This window comes from Rhamphochromis sp. 'chilingali' (genome assembly GCF_963969265.1).
Source record: "Rhamphochromis sp. 'chilingali' genome assembly, chromosome: 2".
Classification (NCBI taxonomy): domain Eukaryota; kingdom Metazoa; phylum Chordata; class Actinopteri; order Cichliformes; family Cichlidae; genus Rhamphochromis; species Rhamphochromis sp. 'chilingali'.
Window position 1 is genome coordinate 45,532,991 of NC_137930.1, and position 15,682 is coordinate 45,548,672.

The 15,682-nt window shown below is 43.9% G+C and overlaps 1 protein-coding gene across 1 annotated transcript in view; it reads left to right on the forward strand.

Annotated features, from left to right (window-relative positions):
* Positions 1-847: 847 nt before the first annotated feature.
* LOC308384378 (uncharacterized protein) overlaps positions 848-15,682 on the forward strand; it is a gene marked incomplete at its 3' end in the record, with an annotated part of 40,820 nt that continues 25,985 nt past the window's right edge. The window contains exons 1-5 of the mRNA XM_080862892.1: positions 848-1,302; positions 3,453-3,605; positions 6,764-8,840; positions 9,363-9,502; positions 9,559-9,804. Of these exons, the coding sequence (XP_080719018.1) occupies positions 6,791-8,840; positions 9,363-9,502; positions 9,559-9,804 (2,436 nt within the window). The 5' untranslated portion in view covers positions 848-1,302; positions 3,453-3,605; positions 6,764-6,790. The remainder of the gene's footprint in view (positions 1,303-3,452; positions 3,606-6,763; positions 8,841-9,362; positions 9,503-9,558; positions 9,805-15,682) is intronic.

The following is a 15,682-nucleotide window of genomic DNA, read 5'->3' on the forward strand; positions in this document are numbered from 1 at the left end:
CTCCATAGAGCTTTAGAACTGGAGATGATTCACCTTTCAGCACAGTATATAGTCAAAGACAATACTGCAGTGGCTTCAGGAAAATGCCTGGCTGATATACACAGCTGAGATCTTTTCAATCTATAAAGTTTGAAAAAGATTCAAAAAGATTTTCAATTCAAATCTTTTTGAATCTTTTCCAAAAAGATTTGAGGGATTTTTCAAAAGGAATTGAATAAGTCATCCAGTCTAAGTCTGTAGAGGTCCAAAGCAGCAATGCTACTGAGGGGCTACAAATGGTTACATTTTGAAATTTAAAAGTCTGTTCATTTTTTTAACGACCAAGTATTGAGAGATAGGGAGAAATGCTTTTCTCCATTTAGCTTTTTCTAAATGAAAAAGTGAGCAAAATTTGAAGGGGTACAAATATTTTCTAAATCAACAACAATCCAGGAATTAAAATCTTTAGCTATAATATAAGTCAAATAAATACACTTTAATATTCTGATAATTTGCAACTCAGTGAATTGGCTGAAATATTTGCTATATTCTTCTCCAGAGAAAAGAATATGGCAAACAAGTGAAACAGGAAGACAGGGTGTGTACGTTGAAATAACATAAGTGGTTGCAGTGCTCCCATATTCTAACGTTAGCAGAGGTAACACGTCAGTGCTGATGAGAGCACCAGGTCAAATGGTGTAAAAAAAGCATCACATTCCCCTGTACACAACAAGGAGTTGTAGCGGCTTCCTGTGAGGCAACATATTTCCTATGGTTCATTCAGTCTGCCACTGGTGGGGGTCACCAGGGGTTTAAGAGGTCAGCTTTTGAGATGACAGACAGAAGGAGTTAGGGAGGCAGATAAGGATGCTGGTTTCTCTGTCACGGCTGAGAGGAGCTCAATAGAGTCTCGCCTATTTAAGTTTATGTGACAGGGTTATAAATGTTCTTTCTTACAAAGCTGGAAACAGTGTCTCAGACACACACGGAATAGTACTTATCTTGTTTTTATTCCTCCATGTTACTCCCTTCAGAAACAGCCCGGGATCAAGGCGCACATTGGATCACAAAACAGCCAATGATATTTTAACAGTTCCTGTCATTTCGCTCTCAAGTGTTGGAGGCTGTAAATTCTTGGCTGTGTGGAAGAGGATAGTTGGAGAGAAAACAGAGGTTTCACCTCAAGGAATATATGGAGTGTAGGTGGAAGTGAGTTTGTTGGGAGATACCATATCACACTGAGTTCCCTGACACAGTCAGGAAGAGAGGTGTTGACAAATGAAGACCACACTCTTGCTCACTCACACCAACCTCTCATGCACAGTAAGCCAGTATTCTTCCTCTGAAAAGTGGAGCAGCATGTGGCTTCCTGTCTCTTCTTCTTTTGTCACATTCGCACTTACTTGCTGAGACTCAGGGGCCATGCTTCCTGCTGTATCACGCCTCCTGTTCCTGTAAACTCAAACAAAAAAACTACTTGTTTTGTTTTTTTGCTGGGTATGTACTTTTTCCTCCAATCATTTGTGCAAAGAAATAAATTAATTATTTAATAGAAATTAAGGTTTCTAATCGAGTAGTTTGTACAGCAGCTCTTCATCATCATATCAACTCCAAAAATGGCTTTACCAAATCAACAGTTTAAAAAGGGCAAACGGTGATAATAATAAATCAGCACAGCAGCTCTAAACTCCATATTTTAAAGGGCTAAATGACTTACACATACTATATATATATGCACAAGTTGAGTTGTAAACTGTAAAGTAAAATGTATTTGTGGGTCTTTGGATTTTGACGATGCATGACAGTGATGAAACTTTCTGCAGATCTGAGGCTGCGTTCACACTAGCTCGGACAGATTTGAAAAGGTGTTTTCGTCTGTAAACTATGGAAGCCCGTTTCCGCCACTAAAAAAAAAAAAAAAAAAGGATCCATAACTCAAAATTCCAAGTTATTTTCTCGAAATTTCAAGTTACTTTCTCGAAATTTCAACATACTAACTCGAAATTTCGATTTATTAACTCAAAATTTCGACTTATTAACTCAAGATTTTGAGAAAAGTAACTCGAAATTTTGAGTTAGCACTGCCAATCAGTAATGATGAATGACATCATTTCCTTGTTACCCGGAAGCTTCTGGGTAACAAGAAAGTGACCTCATTCACGTAGATTTTTGATTGGCAGAGCTAACTCGAAATTTTGAAAAAATAACTCGAAATTTCGAGTTATGGATACTAGTTTTTTTGTTTCGTGTGCTCCGAGTCCACACTAGCGTTTTCAGTCGTTTTCAGAGACTTGTGCATCCACATTGAAATGGCCGAAAAAGCTTATGTTCCAGTACTGCGCATGCGTAAAACGCAAGAAGCTTCAGCCTACCTCATTTCTGTGTGGCGCTTATTTACTTTCCGGCTTTTTGAAACGTTGCAGCAAAATGCAGAGGAAAGCACCGATGTTTTAAAATGGACTAACAATGAGGTCAAGTTGTTGCTGCGAGTAACACAGAAGTAAAAGGAGTGAGAATTAAAGAATTTGAAGAAAAGCTATCTGGAGCATGTTTAAAAACGCCGTTTCAGTGTGGACGGGATGTCAAAACGGAGAGGAAACGACGTGTTTTCAAACAAAAACGCATTAGTGTGGACGTAGCCTGAGGCATCTCTCAGTCCCTCTAGTCCTTTCATGCTGCATATTTTTATGAATACTTTTATCAAAAAATTCAACACAGCTGTCATTTACATGTTCATTTCTTATATAGCAAGAGGAAACTTTTTCAGAGTTTCACAGGCAAAAGCTATTTTAAATCATGCCTCTGATTGGTCAGATGGGGCTTTTTTTTTTTTAAATTTGTAGACATTTTAAAAGTAGCGCTAGTCTCATTTATGTTTTAAGATAAGATAAGATAACCTTTATTAGTCCCACACGTGGGAAATTTGTTTTGTCACAGCAGGAAGTGGACAGTGCAAAAGTTATGAGGCAAAAATTAGAATACAATAAGAATAAATACAGTACACAACTGTACAGAATAGAATAAAATAAAATACTATATACAGTAGAATAAAATAAAATAAATATACAATAAGATAAAAATAGAATACAAATACTATATACAACTGAGTAAAAATACAACGATGACAGAAAGGATTATTGCACTTAGTATTATTGCATATGTATGGATGTGTGTGCTTGATCAGTTAAAGTCTTTATTATGGAGTCTGACAGACCTGCGAAATCTCTCCGTCCCACGCCGTGGGTGCCGCAGTCTCCCACTGAAGGAGTTTTATGATTTGATTACCTGCGCTTGAGAGTGCTTTGATTTTTCATATTTGAATATCAATTGTGTGCTTCAGTGAGTAAAAACGGCAAAAAATACTCTAAATATGGATCCTTAAAGTGTTTTTGAAAACATGGCAGCTTCTGTGTTCACCTGCCATTTTCTGTCTGTCTCCCTGACCTGTTTGTGTTTGTGCATGTTTGTTTCAGAGGCTAGGTTTCTCAATGCTTTCCCGCCCTCTTGGCTGATGCACCTGGAAGCTGTTGTTGAAGCTGCAGTTAACTCACCTGTGTGGAACTGGATGTTACCTCCCTGCTACTTAAGGCTAAAGGACTTGTTCAGTTGATGCCAGACTTACTGCGGTAGTGTTGTTTGACTCACATTTTCTGTGTTTGCGCTGCTCATTTGAATTACTGGTTCTTTTCTCTTTTGCGTAGATACTTCTAGTGCTGAGGTTCCCTGAGAAAATGAATTCTGTAACAGACCATCTTTGTTTTTTTCACTTTAGAGAGAAATCTGTGGACTTTCTGCCTGCCCCCCACAAGCTTACATCTAAAATAACTGCTTTCCATGAACGTGTGTTTACCTCCAAGCCTGATATAAACCTGCTGAGTCCAGGTCGGAACCTTGACAAGTGGTGCAATACTTTGGTTCAGGTGGTGAGGAGAGTGGAGTCAGGAAAGAGTGTTGGTTATTCTCAGCAAACAGTGACAGCTAACTTGATTTATCTTTTTAGTGTAGTGTCACGATGACCGAGCTGTGACCCTATTCTTGAGCAACTGATGCTGAACCATGTGCTGAATGACATCACAGTCAAACCAGCACTGTGGTGATGATACTACTCCAGAGTAATTTATTGTATTTATTTTACTTATGTATTAATTTTAGTTTATTTCAATATATTTGTAATATTTATTTGTAATTCCCTGCTTCTCCTTTTCTGATTCATTATTGTTTTAAAATGTTAAATTATTGTTCAAAGAATATAGTTAATGTATTCTATTTGAGTACTACAACTATAATATGCAAATAATAAGTTTTATTTTGCAGCACCACTGACCTCGTAGACCTAAACTCTGTTTGATATCTGACCTTATAGCTTCATAAAATAGAGTTATAGAAAATCAACTCTCATCGTTTCCTTATACAAATCTTGTGTACTGTTCACATTTTAAAGCAACTTCAAAGCATCTCAGCATGTGATCATTCACTAATCAGCACATATCTGTGTAACATTTACATTAAGCGTCTGGAGCAGCAGCAGAAACAGGCCCCCCAATCACATGCAAACAAGAACCTGGCTGACCTAAACTTGATCTTGCTGTCTGGCACTACAAAAAACCAGAGGGATAGTGAGGAATACAGCTCATTTTACTGCCACTTTGAAAGGAAGTAACTAAATTAGGTAGAGGAGAGGGGAACCACAAAGCCACAGGCTATCTGTATGTTTACAGTCCTTCATATAAAACACAAAAAGACAGGAACAGTATATTGAATGCCAATGCTAAATGGCATACTAATTCTTTTTTTGGTCTAGAAACAGATGTTGTGTGTGCTTTAATGGGGGAGTGCTCACTTGAAACATCAAGATGATTCATTGGAAAATAAAAACTTTCATTTGGGAAAGGTTCAGGTGTGTAAATGTATGTTCCAAGAAAGCCTTCCTTTTAATATTACAAGTTCACCCCAGCAGAGAGCACAGGAACATTGCCAGTTTCAGAAGGTACACTGTCTTTTAGGCTTCAGAGTATATCCGGTTTCAGGTCTTTTTATTTGATTTAGCTTCTTTTTGATGTCCTCTGGCACCAAGAAATACAACTGAAAGTCAGACTCGAATGCTCTGTTACCACTGTAGTTGAATTTCCAACAAATGAGCCTTACATGTGTGAGTAAATGAACAAATATACAGAGTTATAGGTCAGTTGGTGACTACCCAAGGTGCAGTTAGGAAAATGGCCATTGTAGATGGCTAACTTTTGTGGTTACTCACGGTCAAAATCAAAAACAAGTCAAACAAAATGTTTTCTTTGGAGCCTATGTGCAATTGTGGGCCATCTTGTAAAACTAAATAATCTTGTGAGAGGTGAGGAGGAACAAGTTATTGGAATATTTCATGTCAGTAAGGGCTCACAGCTAATTGCTGGACTGGGAATGAGCGGGGTTCAGTTCAGGAAGCAGCATTCCTACACTGGCATGCTGTTCTCTTTCCGATTATGGCAGCAGCAGTAGGTTGATAATGAAGTAGCTTTGGCAGATGGAAGGGTGTCTAATGGTGGAGAGCTGCAGGGGATGACTTCAAAAGAGTTGCTGAAGAGTGGAGCCCAGTGTAGTGTGAATGCTGTACTGAGGGGAGGGGAGAGTCTGTGCACTGGGGGTTTATGGTCAAACAGGTTTTTGTAGTCTGGCTTGTTTAGTCTACTGAGATAACAAGAAGCATTTACAATAGCACTGTTGCGATGATGGTGTGTTTGATGTATAATTTGGTCGACAAAATGTGACAGCAGATTGTGATTTATGAAGAAAAGGCTTAAGTTTAAAGTGCCAGTTTTAATAATTCAGTACACTGTAGTTCTCACAAATTATTGTGAGAACCATGCTAACATCCACCCAACCTGGAAAATGAATGGGTATTCTCATATGTGCTTTAACTTACACAACTCATAGAGGAGCCTACATTTTTGCCTCTTGACACATTGAAGGTGCTACAATTAACATTTTTGAAATAAGTAAGTTGTAAAAAGTCCAGAGTTAAAATGCAACATGAACAACATAGAGCTGGCTTGAGCTTCAGAGCAAAATGTTGCCCAAGAATACCAGAAAATCTAGCATAAGATTAGCTCACCTATCTATCTACTTTCCTTCCTAAGTAACTTACTAACTAACTAGAGTGCTTAGTGCTGACAACACAAAAATGTAATGATGGTTTTATGAGAAGTATTTTTGAGAAGTATAATTGTCACGGTTCTGGGTCCGTTGGACCCAGTATTTTGAGTTTATTATGTTTTGGTTTATTTCTGCTTCATGGATTGTTTTCTTCTCGTAGTGATGATGATGATGATTATTATTTCTTGTTTCTGTTTATCCGTGCTTAAGGATTTGTTCTCCGTTATATCTCACGTTTAGTTTAGTTCAGATTCCATGTGTCATTCTGTCTGTCTCTCAGTGTAAAGTCTGCATGCTTGTTTAGTAATTCATGTTTCCTGTTTTATTGTGAAAGTCTTTGTCTTATGTTAGTGTGTGCAGCTTAGCTCCCCCGTCTCGTTAGCCCTGATCTCTCCCAGCTGTGTCTCCCTCCTGTTGCCGATTCCCCGTTACTACCCTGTGTATATAAGCCCTGTGTTTTCCCATGCTCAGTGTCGCGTCGTACCCTCAGAATTATGCCTGTGTGTCCTTGGTCTCAGTGTTCCATCCTCACTCCATGTTTGTTTTTCTGCCAGCAATAAAGCTGAGGTTTTTTTGAGTTTCAATTCTGTGTTCGAGTCCTGCATTTGGATCCTCATCTCTGCCTGCCCGCACACAGAGCCCTGACAGAACGACGCGACCAGTAATGGATCCAGCGGACTCACCGTGGAAGCGCAGCTCCCGTTTTGACGGGACTCGGCTAGCGCTTGGAGGGCCTCCGTGCTGCCGTTCCTCGCTGGCAGCCTACCCTTCGGCCCACTCGTCTGCTTCCTCCCCGCGGACGCCCAGGTCTCGCAGAAAACGCTCCAGCCGGTCCCGGGAGGATTACTACGAGCCTGCAAGCAATCAGCTCACGCCTGCACAAGCCTTTTACAAGATGTTAGGGATTATTATCGTGCCACCTGACTCACCCAGCATTTCCACATCACAGCAGGAGCAGCCACAGCAGAGTCCTCCCTCGTCACATTCCGCCAGCGCCGCTCCCTCTTCAACAGGGAGGCAGCGAACACGCAGCCAGCACTCACAGCTCCAGCAGGAGCCTGGGATTCAGCTTAAACAACCGCCTAGGGTGAGTGACAGAGTCTCCCTTCATTCGCCTTTTTTGTCAAGGGATAGACAGACTGTTTCCCCCAAAGCTGCGAACGCCAGCTACATGAACACTACAGCTCGTGTTTCTCCGGTTCGGGAAAATAAGAGTTTTCGTTTTAAGAATGACTATTTTCCCATTGGTTCAGAAGACTGTGCGCCTGATGTTTTTTTAGATCCAGGAGTTAAGACTGTTCCGTCTGGATCTGTTTATTCTGGAGCTATGTTTATTCAGTCAGCTGCCCGTCCGCTTTCAGCTCAGTCCCCTGCTCGGCAGCCGTCTGTAGCTCAGTCTCCAGTGTCCCCTGCTCGGCAGCCGTCTGTAGCTCAGTCTCCAGTGTCCCCTGCTCGGCAGCCGTCTGTAGCTCAGTCTCCAGTGTCCCCTGCTCGGCAGCCGTCTGTAGCTCAGTCTCCAGTGTCCCCTGCTCGGCAGCCGTCTGTAGCTCAGTCTCCAGTGTCCCCTGCTCGGCAGCCGTCTGTAGCTCAGTCTCCAGTGTCCCCTGCTCGGCAGCCGTCTGTAGCTCAGTCTCCAGTGTCCCCTGCTCGGCAGCCGTCTGTAGCTCAGTCTCCAGTGTCCCCTGCTCGGCAGCCACCTGTAGCCCAGACACCAACTCCACCACCACCACTTTCGCCTCAAGCTCAGTTAGCCGCCCGGCCTCAAGCTCAGTTAGCCGCCCGGCCTCAAGCTCAGTTAGCCGCCCGGCCTCAAGCTCAGTTAGCCGCCCGGCCTCAAGCTCAGTTAGCCGCCCGGCCTCAAGCTCAGTTAGCCGCCCGGCCTCAAGCTCAGTTAGCCGCCCGGCCTCAAGCTCAGTTAGCCGCCCGGCCTCAAGCTCAGTTAGCCGCCCGGCCTCAAGCTCAGTCTCCAATTCCACCACCGTCGTCATCCCAACCGTTGTTTCAGTCACCCTCAGTTCAGCCTCCTGTTCAGCAGCCACTAGCCCTGCACCCTGTGTCACTTGCTACCCCGGTACAACAAGCTCAGTCAAATCAATCTAAAAGGAACTGTGTTTCATCAGTTTGTTCTAAGCAGAGCAACAAACCTCATGATAATGTAATCATTCCTAAAAAGCTGGCCAGTTCAGAGACTGTGACGCGCTCCAGGGCCTCCCCAGAGGCTGAGTTTCAGCCCTCAGCCTACTCTGGACCCCTGGAGGCTAGGAACCCAGCTGAGGACTGCACCCGGCTGTCACTGCCTGAGCAGAGTCAATGCTCTGGGCGGCTGAAGTCTGCTATGTGTTTGCCAGAGGCCCGTGCGCCCGCTGGTCCTGTTCTGTCCCTGCCAGAGGCCCGTGCGCCCGCTGGTCCTGTTCTGTCCCTGCCAGAGGCCCGTGCGCCCGCTGGTCCTGTTCTGTCCCTGCCAGAGGCCCGTGCGCCTGCTGGTTTTGTCCTGTGTGTTCCAGGGGCCCCTGTGCCCACTGGTCCTGAGACTGTTCTCGCTGGAGGGCCCGAGGAGCCCGTCCAGCCGCCTGCCTCGTCAGCTGGGGGGCCCGAGGAGCCCGTCCAGCCTTCAGCTGCGGTCTCATCATCCTCGCCCGCTGCGGTCTCATCATCAGCATCATCATCATCTTCGTCTGGTCCAGCTTCAGCATCCTCATCACCTGCTTCGTCTGGTCCAGCCTCCGTGTCTCCACCCTCGTCTGGTCCAGCCTCCGTGTCTCCACCCTCGTCTGGTCCAGCCTCCGTGTCTCCACCCTCGTCTGGTCCAGCCTCCGTGTCTCCACCCTCGTCTGGTCCAGCCTCCGTGTCAGCATCCTCATCACCTGCTTCGCCTGGCCCAGCCTCCGTGTCAGCATCCTCATCACCTGCTTCGCCTGGCCCAGCTTCCGTGTCAGCATCCTCATCACCTGCTTCGTCTGGTCCAGCCTCCGTGTCTCCACCCTCGTCTGGTCCAGCCTCCGTGTCTCCACCCTCGTCTGGTCCAGCCTCCGTGTCAGCATCCTCATCACCTGCTTCGCCTGGCCCAGCCTCCGTGTCAGCATCCTCATCAGCTGCTTCGCCTGGCCCAGCTTCAGCATCCTCATCAGCTGCTTCGTCTGGTCCAGCCTCCGTGTCTCCACCCTCGCCTGGTCCAGCCTCCGTGTCTCCACCCTCGCCTGGTCCAGCCTCCGTGTCTCCACCCTCGCCTGGTCCAGCCTCCGTGTCTCCACCCTCGCCGGGTCCAGCCTCCGCCTTCAGCTTCGCCGGGTCCAGCCTCCACATCCGCTTCAGCGTCGTCTGGTCCAGCTCCCGCGTCCTCATCCTCGTCTGGTCCAGCTCCCGCATCACCAGCTTCGTTTGGCCCCGCCTCTGCATCAGCCTCACCTGGTTCAGCCTCCGCATTCGCTTCAGCGTCGCCTGGCCCAGCTTCGGCTTCAGCCTCTGCCTCATCTGATCCAACCTCCGCTTCGCCTGGGGCTGCAGGGGCCACGCAGCCTTCGGGTCCCCTCCTACCACCTCCACATTGTCGGTCATCTGCCAGGCCGCTTGTTGGGCATCATCACCACCGTGGCCGCCCTCCGGACTTCTGTTGCCGCCACTGCCTTCCGCGTGGCCGGCCTCCAGGCTTGCATTCCCGCCGCCGTTGCCATCCGCACGGTCGGCCCCCAGAACTGCTTCCTCGCCGCCGTTGCCGTCCGCACGGTTGGCCTCCAGAACTGTTCGCACGTCGCCACCGTTGCCGTGTGCACGGTCGGCCCCCTGGACTTTTTGTAGACTCTTGGTGAGCTCTGGTTTCGTTTTGTTTTTGATATGCTTTCCTGCGTTTTTTGGACTCTGGTGCTCCTTGTTTTTGTGTTTTTTTTTTTTTTTTTTTTTTTTTGCTTGGGCCTGTCCCTCCATCCTGGACCCCCTCCGCCCGCCCTGGCCTGGTGCTTTGTTGTGCTTTTTTTGTTTGGGGCTGTCGGGAGCCAGCCCTTAGAGGGGGGGTACTGTCACGGTACTGGGTCCGTTGGACCCAGTATTTTGAGTTTATTATGTTTTGGTTTATTTCTGCTTCATGGATTGTTTTCTTCTCGTAGTGATGATGATGATTATTATTTCTTGTTTCTGTTTATCCGTGCTTAAGGATTTGTTCTCAGTTATATCTCACGTTTAGTTTAGTTCAGATTCCATGTGCCATCTGTCTGTCTCTCAGTGTAAAGTCTGCATGCTTGTTTAGTAATTCATGTTTCCTGTTTTATTGTGAAAGTCTTTGTCTTATGTTAGTGTGTGCAGCTTAGCTCCCCCGTCTCGTTAGCCCTGATCTCTCCCAGCTGTGTCTCCCTCCTGTTGCCGATTCCCCGTTACTACCCTGTGTATATAAGCCCTGTGTTTTCCCATGCTCAGTGTCGCGTCGTACCCTCAGAATTATGCCTGTGTGTCCTTGGTCTCAGTGTTCCATCCTCACTCCATGTTTTTCTGCCAGCAATAAAGCTGAGGTTTTTTTGAGTTTCAATTCTGTGTTCGAGTCCTGCATTTGGATCCTCATCTCTGCCTGCCCGCACACAGAGCCCTGACAATAATATTGCCTTTCATTGCTATGCTGATGATATACAGATTTATTTTGAGATTACTGATGATCTTGCTATGTCTTTTCACTATTTTCGTGAATGCATGCGTGAGGTTAAAGATTGGTTCAAGAGTAATTCTCTTGTCCTGAACGAAAAGAAAATGGAGATTGTGGTGTTCAATAGTAAAATCCCTTGCGACCAATTGTGTGCTGCTCTGATGCCTTTTGCTAGCTCCTCTTCTGATTATGCCAGGGCATATTACTGGATAGCTCATTTAAATTTGACAAGCAAGTCTCTGCCGTAGTGAGGTCTAGTTTTAATCAGCTGCGCCTCATTTCTAAGGTTAAGTGCTATAGTTCGCATATTGACCTGGAAAAACTTATTCATGCATTCGTGACTTCCAGGTTGGACTACTGCAACTCTCTTTACATTGGCCTTTCCTCCTCCCTTCTCCTTAGATTGCAGACTGTCCAGAATGCAGTGGCACGCCTTTTGACAGGTAGCAGGAAATTTTCCTCCATCACTTCTGTTCTTGCTGGCTTGCACTGGCTGCCAGTTAAATACCGTATTCAATTTAAAATACTACTTTTCACGTACAAAATTATCAATAATTTGGCGCCGCGCTACCTCAATGAGCTTTTTAGGTTACACACTCTTGTCAGAGCACTTAGATCTGCTACCCAACTTCTTCTGGAGCAACCTCGTTCTCGGCTGAAGTCCACGGCGACCGTGCGTTTGCTGTAGCTGCCCCAGTCTTATGGAACAATCTTCCTGTTGCTATCCGGGCATCCGACTCTATGCCATTGTTTAAATCATGGCTGAAGTCTTATTTATTTAATCTTGCTTTTCCACCTAGCTAATATTTGGTGTGCGTAGATACATTTTTATCCATTATGCTTTGTTAACTACTTTTATGTATTATGATTGTCATGGTTTTATAATTGATACGTGCCAGGTCCTTTGTCTTTCCCCTCCCATCTCCTTTTTCTTTTTCTTTCTTTGTCAAGCACCTTGGTATACCCTTGGTTTTTTAGTGTGCTTTATAAATAAAGTTTATTATTATTAAGTCGAATGTCATAAGGAACAAGCAAGTGGACAAACCTAGGGTCATTAGAAACATGTAGGTCCAGTCATGTGAGCCATATCCATAAACAACACGTTGTTCTCACTCCCAAAGCCTAACATTTTACGCTAGGTGACAAATCGTCAACATATTACGTTTTCGGCTACCCACCACGTTCCTAAATAACGACCTCGGAAAAAAGAGGAAATATGAGAACCGTCTGGACTCCATCTACACATGTTCGCTCTTTTTCTTCAAATCGCTTAGAAACACGCTATTTAACATCATTATAGTCCTGGTTAAGTTTAGGAATAAGGTTATGGTTAGGGCTAGGGATAAGGTTAGGTTTAGGGCTGGAATACAGGGCTGGAACGTCTATTACCACGGGAGCGTCATTGCACTGGATTCCAGCCATAGCCCGCCGCGTACCATAAGAACGCCGAAGGTCTCCTTTCGCGTTCCTCAGGAACGCCGCGGGACGTGACAAAACGTCGACATGTTACGCCTCGGGAGTGAGAACGGGCTGCCATAAAATATAAAACCCTTACTCGATTTCAGTTCTTAAGTGTTGTGTTCTTGTGCTCCTCCAGATCGTGCTATTTTTGGATTGCTCCATGGAAGTCTAGGTCAGAGTACTTGCATGTTTCCATTTCAAGGAGACATAAGGTGGGACTGGCAAAGATAAAATTATGTATATGCATATTTTTAACTGTTGTTTACTCTTACTTTATTTTATGGTTCACATAGGGATGTTAAGAAGAGACACATCTACACCATTATCCGTGCGTGCGCGCGCGCACACACACACACACACACACACACACACACACACACACACACTGTAATGCAACCACTTAACATAAAACAAACACTGTTTCCTCATCCTCTTTCTTTCTCTTAATGAGACATGCACACAGACTCTCCAGGCCAGCCTAAGCAAGACAGTTGCTGAGCTAATGGCCGTCAGAGAGAGACAGCCATTCTCCCCTAAGCTCCTCCTGAATTATTGAAAGGCCAGTTCATTCATGTCAACAGGAACTTCCTGCCTGCCTAAACAAGTGTAAGGGATACACACAAGGACCTGTCTGCCTGCACACTCAGTAACAGGAGAATGCCAAGACCTGGCTAAGAGGAGCCGCCACATCCGTTCTGCCAGTCAAACAGTTGGATGTATGTGGGTTGCGTAACCCGCCAGGGCTTGACACCAATGGCAGCAACAATAGACTGTGTGAAATGAACTCTGCTGTCATCAGTGCTCAGGAAGCAGAGGAAAACTGAATAAAAGTTCACATATCTTTCTTTAATGTAATAGTTGCTGTTTAACTGTTTATTGCTTACAGAAAACAAACAACTCTATGTTGAACTCTAAAACTACAGCCTTAAAACCCATTTTCCTACACTATTATAGCATTTTAATTTAACGCTAAAATCTGGATATAAGTCCCTGTCTTGTCACTCTTGCTGATGGGCCAAAAAACGTGGTGCAAAGTTTGGTGAAGTCTTAATTTTTCCTTCCATGTTTACATATCACATTTCAATTACAAGGAGCGTTTGAAACTTCTGGAAAAAACAAACTGTATTAATCTAAGGCTGTACATTTGTTCTGGATAAACTTAGTTCTAGCTTGTAACTTGCTGAAAACACAAATTGTCATGGTAATACTTATTTTGTGCACATATAAATGTACATTTTGAGAGTCATTTCTGAAAAAATAGTATATTTAATTTGAGCTTGATTTAACCATATTCAATTGTATGTTTGTAAGCTGGATGTATCTTGAACATATCTGTTCCAGGATCATCATGTGAACAGGGCTCAGTGGCTGATGGTCAACACTTTACCCTACTCTGCCTCTCACCCTGGTGGTTAGTCAATAGTCCACTATCACATCCTAACAGTAATGACCATGTAAATCTGGGTTCTTGCTTTGGAAATTTCTAGGCTTGTCTTCAGACAGCACTAACATAACGTGTTAGTTGGTCCTCAGTCAGAAGCATGTGCAGTTTGTGTTGCAGGCTTTCCCTGGTTCTCAGCCTCTGTCAGCTTAGACTGCCTGCCCTCAAAGGAGGTCATGAGATACAGAAACGAAGCCAAGTTTAACCACAGCATTTCACATGACAGCTCAACAAACACTTCTATTCAGCAATGAGTTATTACTAAAGTGAAGCATGTTTTATTGTGCATGTGTGGCCTATATTTCTCTAGTCTCAGTTAAAAAATGAAAATAAAAAATTATTCAACAGAGAACTTGCTATATTTGCATAATTGTGTATATTTTAAAAACTATTCATTATTATTATTCAAATACAGTGTACTTTAGCTGAAGCTAATTCAAAGCTGGTATTTGCCAGTTTAATGTTTTTTATGAATTAACAAATTGAATATAAAATTTTACTGAACCACATTTTTAGAAAAAAAAAAACAACTTAATTCAAAACAGATCGTACTTTCAGAAGCTGATGACCAGAGAAAAGAACAAACAACTAGATCATAAGAGGAAAACAAAGGCTTAAAAAGCAGTCGTTTGAACTGTCCTGAACAAAGTGGTTTCAAAGCTGACATTCTTGCTCCTATCGTCTGCCATTAAGCTTTATTTGTCTAACCTATGATCTAGGGGTCACATGCTTGGCCCTTTAAGGCACAACAGCTCTCATTTGAAATGGACTGTTTGTGGAATTCCCTGCAGACCTTTTATGTTGCAAGAATTCTTGTGTATCCTGGTAAACACTGAGCAGTTTGACCTAATCCTAATAGGAAGTTCAAAAGGTCATCACTGACTGGGGAGCGGTGCCCACATAACTCACACACAACTCATAAGCAGCAGATTAGAGGTCCTTGGGCCTCTGAACCCTTTTGAGATTGACGACCACACAGAAACCGAATGATAACGCGTGATAATGATGATCTCATGAAAAATCATTACTCTGTCCCCTCAAATTAATAATTTAGAAGTACAATTACATATTTTATCAAAGCATAAATTATTCAAATATGCCATCAACTGATCAGAGCTTCACCCTGAACTTGAATACTTCACACAAGAGGAGAAAAGTGCCTATATCATCTATTTGGACACTGTCATTCATCTCTTTAACACTCAGGAGATTAATCCCTACTTAGCAGTGGAAGACTGTTATTCAGGGCTGTAATGTTAAACTCAGGCTTCCTGGCATCCTTTAATAAGAATGTCATAACTCATAGAAAGGCCCAGTTTTAGAGCTCCTACACACAAAGGCCACAGAATCTTTCATCTGTTTATTGTATGTACTAAGATTTTGCAGTCACATTTTTATGGTATTAAGCTGAGAGTAAGGATAGAAATAATAGCATGTCTGTTATGCCTTCCCTTCCCTTTTTTAACCTTTCTCTCAGCCCATGCGAAATGATCTAAGACTCTTAAATTCAAACATCTGACTCAACATGCCATCACTGATGAGCGGAAGCGAAGGCTGAAATATTGATGCAGTGGAAGCAGGCATGTCGCCAATGCTGTGCAACAAACCAGGGAAATTATGTGTTTTCTACAGTTCAGCTACGTAATGCATTGGCCTTTCACGAGAGGGGTTCACAAAGAGAAAAAAAAAAGCTCTCTTTGTAAAATCATTTCTAATACGGCGCATGTTTCCATGTATCTGAAATCTTCCATGCTTTGCTGGTTTTTCTTAAAAGTTTTTAATGACATCAGCAGCAATTACTGGAAAAAGAGGAAATTATCTGGAGAGTGAGAGTGATTCCTAATGGTTTATAGACAAAAAGATATTAAACTATAGTATTTCTGTCTAAACACTGCATTACCTGGCTTCAGCTTGAGGATTTGGAAACAATCAGTATTGGCCTCTCAGCTCTTGACACCATGCTGCTGCAGTCCAAAAGTATTTTGCTGGTGTGTGGTCTCATTTTGTAGGAAAACCGAGGAGAAGTA